Below are 13,622 nucleotides of genomic sequence, written 5' to 3' on the forward strand. Positions count from 1 at the left end.
CCCGGAGGATGGCTGCTGCAGCGAGGACCTGAGCCTGTTCCCCATCCATTCTCACCTGCCCACGGGAGATTCGAGGGAGTGGCGAGAACCAACTCCCATGCCCACCCTCCCTTTAAGTTGTAAACGACCGGCTTTATTCCACGATCGCGCTTCACCTCATCCACCGCTACTTTTCTTCCTCCCCACGCAGCGCGCGTCTGGTCGGAGTAAACGCGTACAGCGTTTTCTCTCTTGCGCGAAACCCAAACAAAACTTTCACACCTCTTCGTCAAGTTCGGGGGGCGCGCAGGTCCTCGGCGGGGAGGACTGGGCAGGCGAGAGCACGCATGTCCCGTCGCCGGGTGGGCCCGGGGCGCCTGAGGGGGCGTGCAGGGAGCCCACAGGGCGATTTGGGGGCAGAGAAGGTGTTTGAGGGTTCGCGCGTGTGTAAGAGGTGACAAGGGGTGGCGGTGGTTGTCCCGCTTAGCCGTCTAACTCTTCGTCTTTGGCCGCAGCGGGGTGGGCCTGGCCCGGGCTCACTTTGAGAAGCAGCCGCCTTCCAATCTGCGGAAATCCAACTTCTTCCACTTCGTCCTGGCCCTCTACGACAGACAGGGCCAGCCCGTGGAGATCGAGAGGACAGCCTTTGTGGGGTTCGTGGAGAAGGAAAAAGTAAGTGGGCGCAGCGCCGCTGCCCCTCGCCCCCAGCCGGGAAGCAGGCTCAGGCGCTTCGGGAGGCGAGCTCCTCGCGAGTGCAAAGCATCCATAACACACTCCCGCGCGGGGTCCCCCAAGCCACTTCCCGTTCTGGGCGAACCCGGACTCCTAGTTCCTGAGGTTCTGCTCCAGAAAAGCTCGTGCTGAGTCCCCAAAGATGGAGAGAGGCGAGCCCGGCTTCGCACCCCAAAGTCAAGGGCGCTGGGGATGAGCCCGCCCTCGACCGCGCGACCACGCGTGGCTCCTGCCTCTGCTGGCCCAAGCTCGAGCCCCCGGGCCCTAGGAACGGGATCTCCCGTGCGAGCCCCACGGAATTTTTTAGAAAGTTAGAGGGAGCAGTAAGGGTCGGGAGGGCGGCAGAGGGATCACGGTTGGCCGCAATTTCTGCTGCTCCCGGGCCTGTCCGGCTCCCAGGCCAGGGGTCCGTGCTTGGGGAAAGTTGCCTCGAAGTCTGTCCACTAGCTCACGCCGACCTCTCTCCTGCGTCTCTTGTGTCTTTGCGTCCTGCTGCAACCCAGGAAGCCAACAGCGAAAAGACCAATAACGGGATTCACTACCGGCTCCAGCTCCTCTACAGCAATGGTGAGGCTCCCGTCGGGCCTGCGCCGGCAGCCCGGGGCTCCGGGTGAGGGCAGGGGGCGCGGGGAGCTTCAGGTGGACGAGAACCCGGAGCCAAGCTCAGTCGTCCGCAATCCTCGGGGTAAAACGGCCTCTCCTAAGTTTCGCCCGAAGAGGTTTCACCCGAGGAGGCCCTGAGTGGCTTGAGGGCGGCGGCATTAGCGGACGCGTACCTGGGTCCAGGTGTGGCGCCTTGGCCCCCGCTGGGCTGCTTTCTTTCTTCTTCCCCTTCCTAAGGCCGGGTTCCTCCGCTTAGCATAGACCTCATGCCCAAGCCCCTTGAGTTCAGGGGGCTACAGCGGTCAGGGCCTTGGTGGCTCCCGGAGAGCACGCAGAGGGACTCCAGCCGTGGGAAGGGAGAGAACCCAGGTCGGGGTCCTCCTTATTCCCAGCTGCTGTGCTTGGGGGTGGGGCTGCCTTCCAAATGCGCTCGGGCTGGGCCAGAGGCCCCTCTCCGGGAACTGGGGAAGGGGGTCCTGGCTGTGCTTCTCCGGGACAGTCGGAGTTCCATCAGCCTTGGAGCCCCATTCTTTGTTTCCTGCAGATCCTCTCTCACTTAATTCTCCTTCGTTCCCCTATCCCCTGCCCCTCCCCCAGGAATAAGGACGGAGCAGGATTTCTACGTTCGCCTCATTGACTCCATGACAAAACAAGTAAGTTTCTTAAATTCGCGCCGCGGGGGTGACTCTACGGCCGCGAAACTTGGGAGAGTCAAGAAGCTGGCTACTCCTTAGCGGGAGGGCTGGGACTCGAACTCTCAGTGCCAGGGCGGACCGCGCTCTCAGCGCAGCCTTCCAAATGCCCCAAAGCACGTTGACTCGCCGCGTGGAGGAGATGGCTCGACGGCTCCTTCTTTATAAGGGAAATTCAGACCTTGTGATTTAAGACTACGGGGTGCTGCGTGGGGAGAATATGGGCTGAACTTCCTTTGACCCGGCCGGGGAGCCCCAGGGGGCGCAAAGGTGCCCAGAGACCCTCGTGCAGATCGGGCTGAACTTGTGAAACCCAAACCATCAGGGCCTCCCCCGGGAGGCAGAGGTAGAGGAAGCGGGTGAGGGGCAAAGGCAGCTTCCCCAGAAACGGTGAGATGGTCTGAGAGCGCCCTTGACCCACTCTACACATTTTTAAAAAAAGAGATGGTGGTGGTGGTAGTGTTGGAAGACTGGAAGACGGAGGGACAATTGTTAGAAGATATTTTGCAAAAATCCTCCTGGCTTTTGCCTCCAAGTTTGGCAAGAAGCCAGGCAGCATGAGTGAGCTTGTGGTCTTAAAGGTACATAGACGGCATTTTCTTTAGCTCCCAACACGCGGGTGCCAAGCAGTATACATTAAGGTTGAGTTATGGTTCAAAAGATACAATTATGAGCCGAGTCAGAAAAGAGGTCTGACGTTTTTACGAGGGGCAGGAACATTTTTTCTTTTTAATTTTAAGAAAGAGTTTAAGAATTAAATATCTGGTTAGGTAGTTGGAGGATTTTGTGACAAAAAAGAAGACAGTTTTATTGGGTGGGAGAAAGAAATCAGAACAAAGAGAAAAGTTACCCATTGTGTACTAACCACCAATTTAGTGAGAGGGTTAAAACTGGTTTGCTTGATTGCAATTTAAAAATATTCCCTTTAAAATAAGGGATGTAGTTTTCATAGATACTGGCCTGGAAGGTTTCAAATTAGAGTATACATGCATACTTAAAAAATGTTTTTAGATACCCATGGCTTAAATATGTTGTACAAAATGCACGTTAATAAGCTGCTGGGAGTTTTAAAATCTACTCAGCAAGAACCAATTTAATAACAGCTAATTGTAATTTTTACCTTTAGTTCATTGTGAACCAAGTAAAAAGCATGAGGGTATGACATGTATTTTTTAAAATGATAAATACATTTCTATTTCAAGTTATTAGCCTAAAATATTTGACTTTCTTAAAGATCTGTTTTATTTCTTAGTTGATAGTTCAGAGTAAACGCACATTTATGCTTTTACTCTTGGTATTATTATTGTTTTTTATTATTATTACTATACTGGTTTTGATCATTACATAGGATAATTCCCTTTGATTTGGACGCTCTGTATTTTGTTAAATTTTTTTCCTGCCAAGCAAAAAATGCAAAAGCCTTATTTCAGTAACTTTTAAAAAAAAATGATATCAAAACAAAAATGTCTTAAGTGGAATTTTGTTGTTAAAAAATTGTCTTTGATACCCTGGGTATCTTTTCCCGCCATTCCCATCAGAGGAAAGAAAAGATGGGAGGGGGAGAGGGAAAGTATGATTTCTAATACATATTCCTTATGTACTTATTAGAGTTTATTTTTTAAAGAATAAAACCTCCCCACAAACCAGTATGTAAGACCTGTCTGCCTGTGAAACATTGGCCACTTAAATATTAAATTATCGGCAACTCTATGAAGTGAACAGTTGTAAGGAGCACAAAATTAGGACATGTTTGATTTTAGGCCCCTTAAACCAAAAGTGCCACAGGAATTGATCTTCCCATTATGAGATGAACTGACTTTACACACTCTTCTAAGGTGGAAGAATAATCTTGATTTTTATAAAGCAACACATCTAATATCATTTTACTAACAAGGTCATAGAGCTTAAGAAAAACTTTGGCTAAGGCATTCTTTGACTGCTTGGTTTCATAAATTCTACCGGTGGTGGGGGTGGGAGTGGGACCAGAGTAAGATATAGTGTAGTAATAGCAGGTAAAAGAGAGTTACTTGCCATACTGTGACATCTCACTGAAAGTTAAAATTATAAATGTAGGCAATTATATATTTTGGTGGGGAGCAACCTGAAAAAAAAGGCTTAGTAATTATCTGAATTTAGTCTAAAAATATCAAGAAAAAAGATTTTTCCAGGCATACCTGTTTGCTTTCATAATAGTTGTCTAATGCCTTCTCTGTAGCTTTTACTTTGAAAGGCAATCCCTGCCCGTTATCCGGTTGCTTTTTCCTTGATTATGTGCTGTAAGAGTTTGGGAAGTAGGTTAGCTTCTTGTGTACACAGCTAATACAATAGTCTTCAAAAAGCAGATCAGCGTGAAGAGCATGACTTTCCTTAGCTGTGACATAATTATTACGTTTTAGCTTTGATGAGTAAAACAGTGGATTCTCATCTAGCTTGAAATTATTCTGTGATAATTAAATGCCAAGTCTGATTCTTAAGTTTCTTAAATTTTTTATTGTAGTTAACTGTGCAGTGACCCCTTCAATCAGACGTAAGTCTTGACATTAGGTGACCGATTAAACGCTTACTTCTTTTTCCCCTGTGAAATTATTCCAGGTAGATAAGACTCAGGATTTTGATATTTAGAGTGCTGAATGGAATAATTACAGTGATGTGATGAGTTCTAATAACATCATAAATTTCAGTGGGAGTATCTAAGCAGAGTTCAAGTGTCTTCTCTTAGCTGCTTATTTATCATAACATTTTTCACATCAGAGATGCAGCTTTATGTATGTGATGTCATATCTTTGACTCAGAAGTTGGGGTTAAAACTTGAAGGGAATCTTTGGCAAGCAAAACTCAAAACTAGCTGTGCACTTTATATTTTCATAGAATGTTCGTGATCTTGGGTGGAGTTAGCAGCATTGAATTCAAACAGAAATGTACTCAATCAACCAAGATGTATTGGTATGACACAGTATTTCACACCTTTTCAAAGTGTGTCATTACACTATTTGGGGTAATGACTCTTAATTTTGGACTCTACCAGGAAAGGGAAAGTTTTATTAGAAGTGAATGTGTAAGGATCCGAGCCCTCTTATCCCTATGCTTTTCTTATAAAACACTAAGGATCTAATTATATTTAAAATATTTGTCCACCAGCTAGAAAATAAGAAGCTTGCTTTTGGGAAGGGTTTTGCAAAACCAAGTTTAGCAGGACTAAAAATAGGGTGTTTTTTTTTTTTTTGGTCATTGCTGTTTTTGGTATTCCATTAGTGAGCATGCAAAAAGGCCTGTAGGATCCAGAAGTTCATGGCTGTTGCATCCAGAAATGGTATCTACTGCAGAAACTCAAATGAACTCAGTGGGAGAGGTCTGAGTTTTAATGTGCCTCAGTTCAGATTTTCCTGTAGTATTTGAGATATAATTACATTCTGTGATTGCTTCAGTGAGTTATCTTTAAATAGTTTAAAAAAAAAAAAAAACCTTTAACTTATCTGCCCTCTTACCATCTTGCTTTGAAAAAAGGGACATTTTTATAATTCGAAGAAAGAGTACCAAATTCCATAAAGTTATGAAAAACAAAACATTCCCTGCCCCCAAACCAAAGCTCTTTTTTGGAAAGGGAAAAATAATAGTCACATAATCTTTGTGTGTATGGATTTGAAGGTAGGTGATATGGTGAGGGGACCCCTAAAAAGTCCCAGCACTGTGGGAAGTCTAAGGTATAATAATCAGAACTGCTGTCATAGTTCTCTTTCCAGCTAATCTTTATATATTTGTTTTGATGTTCTCGGTATTTCAAGTTATTGATGCAAGTGCACTTTTTCCTATTGATTGTTTCATCATATCCTGCCACAGCTACGTAGATTTGATTAACAGCCCTTTCTGTTCATGGTTCTTCATTGGTAGATAAACACATTTTTAGTGTATCAGTAAGTTCCTAAGGAATTCAACTAGGCCAGCAGAGAGGTTCTTTCATATATTTGGGGGAAACAAACAAACAATGGCAGGGCAAGTTTATAGTTAGGAGCCATATTTTAGCAGCTTTCTCTCTTCTTTGGTAACATGTCAAAAATGCAGGTGATTTGAATTTCTTTGCACTTAGAGGAATGAAGAAGTTTGGGATTTTTATGCATGATCAGGACCTGTGTTTGGGAAAATGTAAACTCATCACAGTGGAAAATGTGTTGTTTGGAGTCTGGGGGTGAAAACAAAGCTGATGGTTTTGGAGAGATTGCCGGAGCCAGATGGCCTAGTACTTTCCCAGTCTGGCGGTCCAACTGCTCCCTCCTGGATAATATACAGCCATTTGTTCGGGGATATTTACGCTAGAGCTGTTTCCATGTGAATGTTTGAACAGCATTAAAAATGAACGTATTAGTAGTGATGCATTTATCGAACTTGTATGACTACACGGATAGTCTGTTCTTGTGTCTTTACTTATATTGCTGAGAGGAATGAAGGAGGGTCTGGATGTTGGTGAATTGTTTATATAGTTGTTGAGCAAGAATGATTTGGTCTTAGTTATTAAAATATGTGAGCATTTGGAAACTAATTGAGGTAATGGTAGCACCTACCTGGAAGCTCAGTTGTGAAAATTAAATGAATTCATATATGGAAAATGCTTAGAACAGTGACTAGCATACATTAAGTGCTTAATAAATTAGCTGCTTTTATTATTTTACTATTATTACTAGTATTACCCCATTGAGTTGACAAAGCCAGTTGTATCTACTAATATAGATGTAAATGTAGTTATCATATGAGTGAAATATCTTTTATTAGTGCTAGAAAAAGAAATATTGCATGATATTGCTAGAATGATTCAGTTTTTATCTTGGTGTTTGAATAATATGAGAGATTTTATTTCTTTGAGACACAAAAGATGCATTCTGAAGCTAACTGCTTTTGGTACACATTCTCTTTTTATTCAGGGCTGTGATGTAACTGAACAGCATACTGAATATGATATCATTCCTTTGCAACTTTCCTAATTCAGTTCTGCAAACAGGCCTGCTTAGCTGCTGAGCTTAAATTACATCTTTGTAATTTGTTCACCAGTAGCTAAGCTGCTAATTGAAGCAAAATAATTTTTTATTTTATTTCACTATTAATTTTGGATTGCTGTTTGACACAATTGTTTATGAAACGTCAATTTTGTAGTGTTTTCTTTGGCACAGGTTAATTTTTAACTAAGGCTCCCTCACCTACTGGAAATTTCTCGAACTGCATTAGCTAACACTTTTTTTTTTTTTTAATGACAAGCAGTGGAACTTGGTGGTCGAAAGTAATGATTAATATTACAGCATGTTGATAGTGTAGGTGTTCATATTTTTTTTATTAGTTTTGATTCTTGGTAATTTGCTGCCAAAGTTGCGTTGACAGTCTGTATTTATAGGACACTTTACTTCTGGTTGAAGGAGATACTTTGTACATTCATGAATGTATTCTTTAAGGTGACAAATTAGGTTTAGCCTTTTATTTTGTATTTGGAAAAAAGAGTGATATATTTTCAAGGTTACTGTTTTGATTTAAATGGAAAATTAGGAGTTTTTGTTAGTTATAGGTAACCTATCTACCTGTCTTCCTTCCTTCCTTCCTTCCTTCCTCCCTTCTTCCCTCCCTTTCTTCCTTCCTTCCTTTCTTTCTTTTTCTTTCTTTCTTTCTTTCTCTCTCTCTTTCTTTCTTTCTTTCTCTTTCTTTTTTTCTTTCTTTCTTTCTTTCCTTTCATTATCTTTTTCTGTCTTTCTAAATTAATGATGACAAGTCTCCGATATTTGGTTTGTAAACCAAGAAAAACTCCTAATGAAAACATTTTGTTCCTAAAAACCTTTCAGATTTTAATGAACCAAAGTCAAAAGTATTCTCTTTGCCCACTTTATTTTTGCATGGAACACAAAGAGTTAAAATTATTAGAAAAGTAAACAAAGAAAACTGTGCTCAATTCTCTGTATTTCTTTTGGCATCCCATTGAAGTGTGATCCCTGTGTAAGTTCATCGTCTATTTTTTGTTTTACTATGTGGTCTTTATCCATAGTAAGTTTCAATTAACTCTTAAGACCCAGTGATATTTTAGAAAAGTGGAGATGAACCACAATTCAAAAGATGCTTTCTAAAACAGTGGCAACAGAGGCAGACTTTTTCTATTGATTGACTTCTTTTCAAAGATGGTATAGGTTAATGTGTAATTGGGCATTTGAAACTGATGGCATTTCATCCTCTCACAGCAAACCTTCTGGCACTGTTGTGTAAGGACGTGAAAGTGTAACAATTCCTATTTTTTCCTTCATTTTTGTTATTATAAAAAATTATTCTTGAAAAAAACCTCAATCAGAAAGTCAACAGAGTATTAACAATAATTGTGATATTTTCATTATGCTCATTAGAGGAGAACGTTAAGAAAAGGGAGGCTAGTATATCAGAATAATAAACCTGCTCCAAATATGTCAAGTTTTGACAACTTGTTTATCAATTTCACTAGGTTTTTAAAGTTGGAATGAAGTTTGTGCTGTTTATTCTTTTACTTTTTTTCCTGTACAAGCATTTTTATCAATTTCACTAGGTTTTTAAAGTTGGAATGAAGTTTGTGCTGTTTATTCTTTTACTTTTTTTCCTGTACAATCATTCCTGCCACTTTAAGGGATTTATTTGCATTGGCAGGATTAATGTAAACATCGTTTTCTATTTTATTGTATTTTGTTGTTGTTTTTGTTGTTTCAGATTTGTTGCTTCACCATCAAATCATTTATTTAAATAATATATTTGATATGCTTTCTCTCCCCCTCCCGCCCATCTCTGTAACAGGCCTCCCATCCTTACTGCTGATGAACACACGGGTTTCTTTAAACCACTGTTGTTTTTGTCACTCTCACAGCAGACTACCTTCCTCCCAGTGAGCAGATGCATGACTTACTATGGAGGATGAAGATAAGCCTTCTTCTTGGTGTTCCATTGTCTAGGTCCTAAACCAGCTGTCTATTAAAATGGTTTCACTTAAAGTAGTCAGTGCTGTTTATATGCTTCTGTGATCTCCCAACTGATCCGGCCTCAATGAGCTTCACTCACACCGCACAGAGGCACATATTTAAATTGGGAAAAGAAGCAGAAACTTCTCCCTAAGCTGGTGTTAGAGAACCCCTTTCCTTTTAGGCTCGAAGTCTGGGTTTGCTGAACTGTGAACCAGTCTTGACGTGTGTACTAAATGTACATGGTAGAGATTTGATATGTGTGAAAGCTGGACGGAGAACTTGTAGGCATTTTTTAAAAGTCTGTTTTATTGTTGACACTCTACATCGAAGACGTTCATCAAAATAGATTTATCCTGTTTTCCTATGTTGGATCTCATCAGAATGTCGATTTCTTGGACCATACTTTTATATAATAGTGTGGTGTGTGTGTGTGTGTGGTGCGTGTGGTGCGTGCGTGTGTGTGTGTGTGTGTGTGTGTGTGTGCACATGTGTGTTTTAACAAGCTTTTTCAGTAACAAAAACTGCTTAGGCAAGGTTGGAGGTGGAGCTGCCTTTGACAGAGTTTCACTGTGTAGCTAACTTTATTACACTGAGGTTCTAGATTACTCTATTTCCAGAATTTTAGTTCTACTCCTTAGGAGAGGGGGAAGACTCTGTTTCACTTTTTTTTATTTCAGAAGTCACAGAAGCAGCAAGCACTTCTTTATCTGTGTTTATGTGCTGAAAGGTATTGTTCTGCTGAGGCCCCAAGGAAAGGGACAGAAGAAACTTCATGCTTCCTTCCGTCCCCAGAGTTTAACTATTTCTGAGCAAATCCAGACTCATGCTTTCATTTTTCTATGCTTGATGTAGAGAAGATTCTCCGTTTTGACTCTGCTGCCAGAAGTGAAGTGGCAGATTGACATTTGGTAGAGATGTATTACGGAGGCCATGGGCCTTCAACAAATGATGTCCAGTCACCAAAGACAAAAACATGGGATACCTGGGAGACCATGGGTCATCTACTGTTTGGGGGGGCGTCAACATATTTTCACTGCAGCATATCTTTAATTGAGTATCACCATGGACCCACTGATTTCAGTGGAACCAGCAGCCTCAGTAAAAAATAATATTGGTATTATCTAGAAAGAGTCAAAATGAGAAGGTCTGATGTAATTGATACTCCTTTCTCCTCCCCAAACCATTTTTTTTTTAAACAGGAAGGAAAACCCCATTAATACCTGTGAATTTTATTCACCAAGTTATTTGTATTAGTTTAGCGTGACAGAAAACTAAAGTTGAAACAGAGGTTTTCCGGGGTATTAAGAGAACACACAAAACATGTAATGATAATAGGATTTCTCAGAAATGCATAATAGAGTTTTTAGCACCATGTATGAGATCTAATCACTTATTGACAGTGTCTCTGATTTTTTAAAGCAGTGATTATAGTAAATAAAGCAGGCAGATATAAGTTTTGGTTTTTAAAACATTTTCAATTTACTTAATGCATTTTCTCGAGTAAAGCAACTTCCTGGGTATTTAAAAGGTCTTTTAAGATTGCAGGGATGCATCATCAGTGCATGCTAAAACTAATGGGTGAAAATTTAAGTCATAATATGATGTTAACATAATCTAGATGATTTCCCCAGAAGATAGTTATGAATTACTTAAAGTGAAGCAGTAACTTTACAGTACACAAATCTGGCTGTGCTCTCTGATGGGTGGCAGGCACCCCCTTAACCAAATGGTCAGATTTTACCGGCATTAGTGGAACGAGTTGACAGTGTGATGTGATACAGGGAGAAGAACCCAGCGTCATGTCTGTGGTATTCTGGCCCTGAATTACATAACTTTAGTCTAAGTCTGAGGAAACATTAGACAAACCCAAATTGAGGATGTTCTACAAAATATCTGGCCTATATTCTTCAAAAATGTCAATGTCATGAAATACAAAGACTCAGGAATATTCCTTATTGAAGGAGATATGACAACTGAATGCAGTGATTGGTATTGGTTTTGTTGTTGTTGTTTGCTATAAAGGACATTATTGGGTATTTGGTGAACCTCAGATGTTTAGATTAGATTATTGTATTGTATCGGTGTTAATTTTGTGATTCAGATAATTGTGCTATGGTTATGTAAGATAATTCCTTGTTTTAAGGAAATACATGCTGAAGTATTTAGGGCATGTCTGCAGTTAACTAATAAATGGTTCAGGAAAAGAAAATAGAGAAAGAAAAAGCAAATTTACTCAAATGTAAACACTTGAGGCATCTGGGTAAAGAGTATCTTGGAATTCTTTATATATCCTTACAACTTTTCTGTACATCTAAAATTATGGCAAAATAAAACATTAAAAAATATAGGGCTGCGCTTCCCTGGTGGCGCAGTGGTTGAGAGTCTGCCTGCCGATGCAGGGGGGAGCATCCCACGTGCCGCGGAGCTGCTGGGCCCGTGAGCCATGGCCGCTGAGCCTGAGCGTCCGGAGCCTGTGCTCCGCAACGGGAGATGCCACAACAGTGAGAGGCCCGCGTAAGGGGGGAAAAAAAAAATGTAGGGTTATAACAGGCTAACCATATAAATGCTTTTGATGGGCCAGTGGTAGAAAATGTTTTCTCCTTATGCAGGTACTTTTTTTTTCTTTTTTTTCTTTTTTTTTTTTGCGGTACGTGGGCCTCTCACTGCTGTGGCCTCTCCCGTTGCGGAGCACAGGCTCCGGACGCGCAGGCTCAGCAGCCATGGCTCACAGGCGCAGCCGCTCCGCGGCATGTGGGATCTTCCAGGACCGGGGCACGAACCTGTGTCCCCTGCATCGGCAGGCGGACTCTCAACCACTGCGCCACCAGGGAAGCCCATGCAGGTACTTTCTGTCATTTTTAAATTTGTTACAATTTTTGTTTTGTAATAGAGTTAGGTAACAAAGTCAGAGCCTGCTCTGAAGGTCTGCACACGTAGTGTCATAAGCTATCCTCCATCATTTACAGTTCTAAAAGTCTCAGGTTCATAAACAAGCACATTCTAGCCAACTATAAGTTAGTTACTGCAGTTTCTGTGTATCCTAAAAAAAGGATAGTCTCTGGTTAATTTAAGTAGTTTCATCACCAAGAAATTGAGAGTTATCTGAATGTGTGAAAGTAATTTTGTTAACAATTTGAAGCTGTGTTATATTAGTACTATGCAGTGCTACATTGTTAAGTTAGTTAAAATGTATCCCCATGCAGAGCACTGCTCTACACATAGCTGTGGGCTTTTCTTTGGCCCAGGTGTTAACATGTAAATCTTCCAGTAAGCAGAGGTCTCAAGGAAACTTCCTGGTGACCTTAAGGAAAATGTTTGCACACATATTACTAAAAAAAGACAAAAACATCTTGGCTGGTGAGGTGGTTTGGGACTCCAAATTTTGGGAGTCAGATGTAATTCTTCTTAGTTGAGGGAGATAACTATGGCTTAACTCCCCCTGCCCCAACCCTGCCCGTCCCCCAGCATATGTGGGCGAGTATTACTGTTTGGGTGGTTATACACCCCAGAGAGCACGTTTTCAACCTGCAGGCAGGAAGGATTTCCCCTGATGGATGAATCATCTGAAGACAGTGAATGGACTCATTAACCATACCCTCACTTGTTTTCTACTACTTACCTCTAGAATATTACATGTTGGAGTTGGGAGTAGTAAAATGAGGCGACAAATATGAATCATTTAAAAATAAAGTCCATGTGCTTTTCTATATTTTAAATCACTAGTATCTCAACCTGCTAAGCCTTCTGGGTTTTTCCTTCCCCATTGATTAGATTTATTTTTATTCTGAATCGAAGAGAGAATTGTGGTTGTCTTGACGACAGAAGCCCATCTCATACAAGGATCCAAAGATGTGCGTTATAATAAGGAGGTTGATGGGACAGAGAGGAACATATCCCCTTCCACTCAATTTGGGTTGATCCTTAACAACTGTCTTAAAACAATCAGCCCAGTGAGGCCTTTGGCTCTGAAAGCTAATTGGCCCTTGCGGCAGTGGTGAATGGTCAAGAACTTGACTGTGGTAGTTTGTCCTCTGCTACTTGGTTCCATTCTTAGCTCAAATCGTGCCTTTGTTTACAGGCCATAGTGTATGAAGGCCAAGACAAGAACCCAGAAATGTGCCGAGTCTTGCTCACACACGAAATCATGTGCAGGTAAGAAATACCTTGTTCTTTCCCTTTAATTAGCAAAGAGAAAATGAATTTGTATCTCAAATCTAGGTGAATTCAGGTCTATTTTGGGGTATATGTTTATCTTCTGTTAGACAATCTAAAAACTGTTAGATGTGAGTATTTGGTAGTAAAGTGTCAGGCATCACAGTGGTTCTCAATTATTTATCAGATTTCATCCTAAAAGACATACGTTCCAATTTTGATATCACATTGTTAATGGGCACAAAGCAGTGCCCTCCCCTTTTTTCCTTTCAATCGAGTAAAATACAATATAACCCTTCTGGTGTTAATATATGTGCTCAACTGCATTGCTAGTGAAATAAGAGTTCTATTGAGGTCAGCAGAAACCTCTGTTTGGATAAGACTTGAAAGTTATAGTTCCCCTTTTTAATTCTCCCACTTAAAAATGTGACCATCCGTACATAGGCATCCTTCCTCCCCACACCAACCCAACATCTGATCTCTTAATCCTAGTTACCTTTTATATAACTATGACAAT

At 41.3% G+C, this 13,622-nt stretch overlaps 1 protein-coding gene across 5 annotated transcripts in view; it reads left to right on the top strand.

The window, feature by feature from the left end:
- EBF1 (EBF transcription factor 1) overlaps positions 1 to 13,622 on the top strand; it is a 401,223-nt gene that overhangs the window by 2,111 nt on the left and 385,490 nt on the right. For all 5 annotated transcript variants that reach the window (XM_007447111.1, XM_007447113.1, XM_007447110.1 and 2 more), the window contains exons 2-5: positions 495 to 651; positions 1,215 to 1,278; positions 1,912 to 1,967; positions 13,032 to 13,105. In XM_007447111.1, the coding sequence (XP_007447173.1) occupies positions 495 to 651; positions 1,215 to 1,278; positions 1,912 to 1,967; positions 13,032 to 13,105 (351 nt within the window). The remainder of the gene's footprint in view (positions 1 to 494; positions 652 to 1,214; positions 1,279 to 1,911; positions 1,968 to 13,031; positions 13,106 to 13,622) is intronic.

Source organism: Lipotes vexillifer, unplaced genomic scaffold, assembly GCF_000442215.2.
Source record: "Lipotes vexillifer unplaced genomic scaffold, Lipotes_vexillifer_v1.1 scaffold194, whole genome shotgun sequence".
Taxonomy (NCBI): Eukaryota; Metazoa; Chordata; class Mammalia; order Artiodactyla; family Lipotidae; genus Lipotes; species Lipotes vexillifer.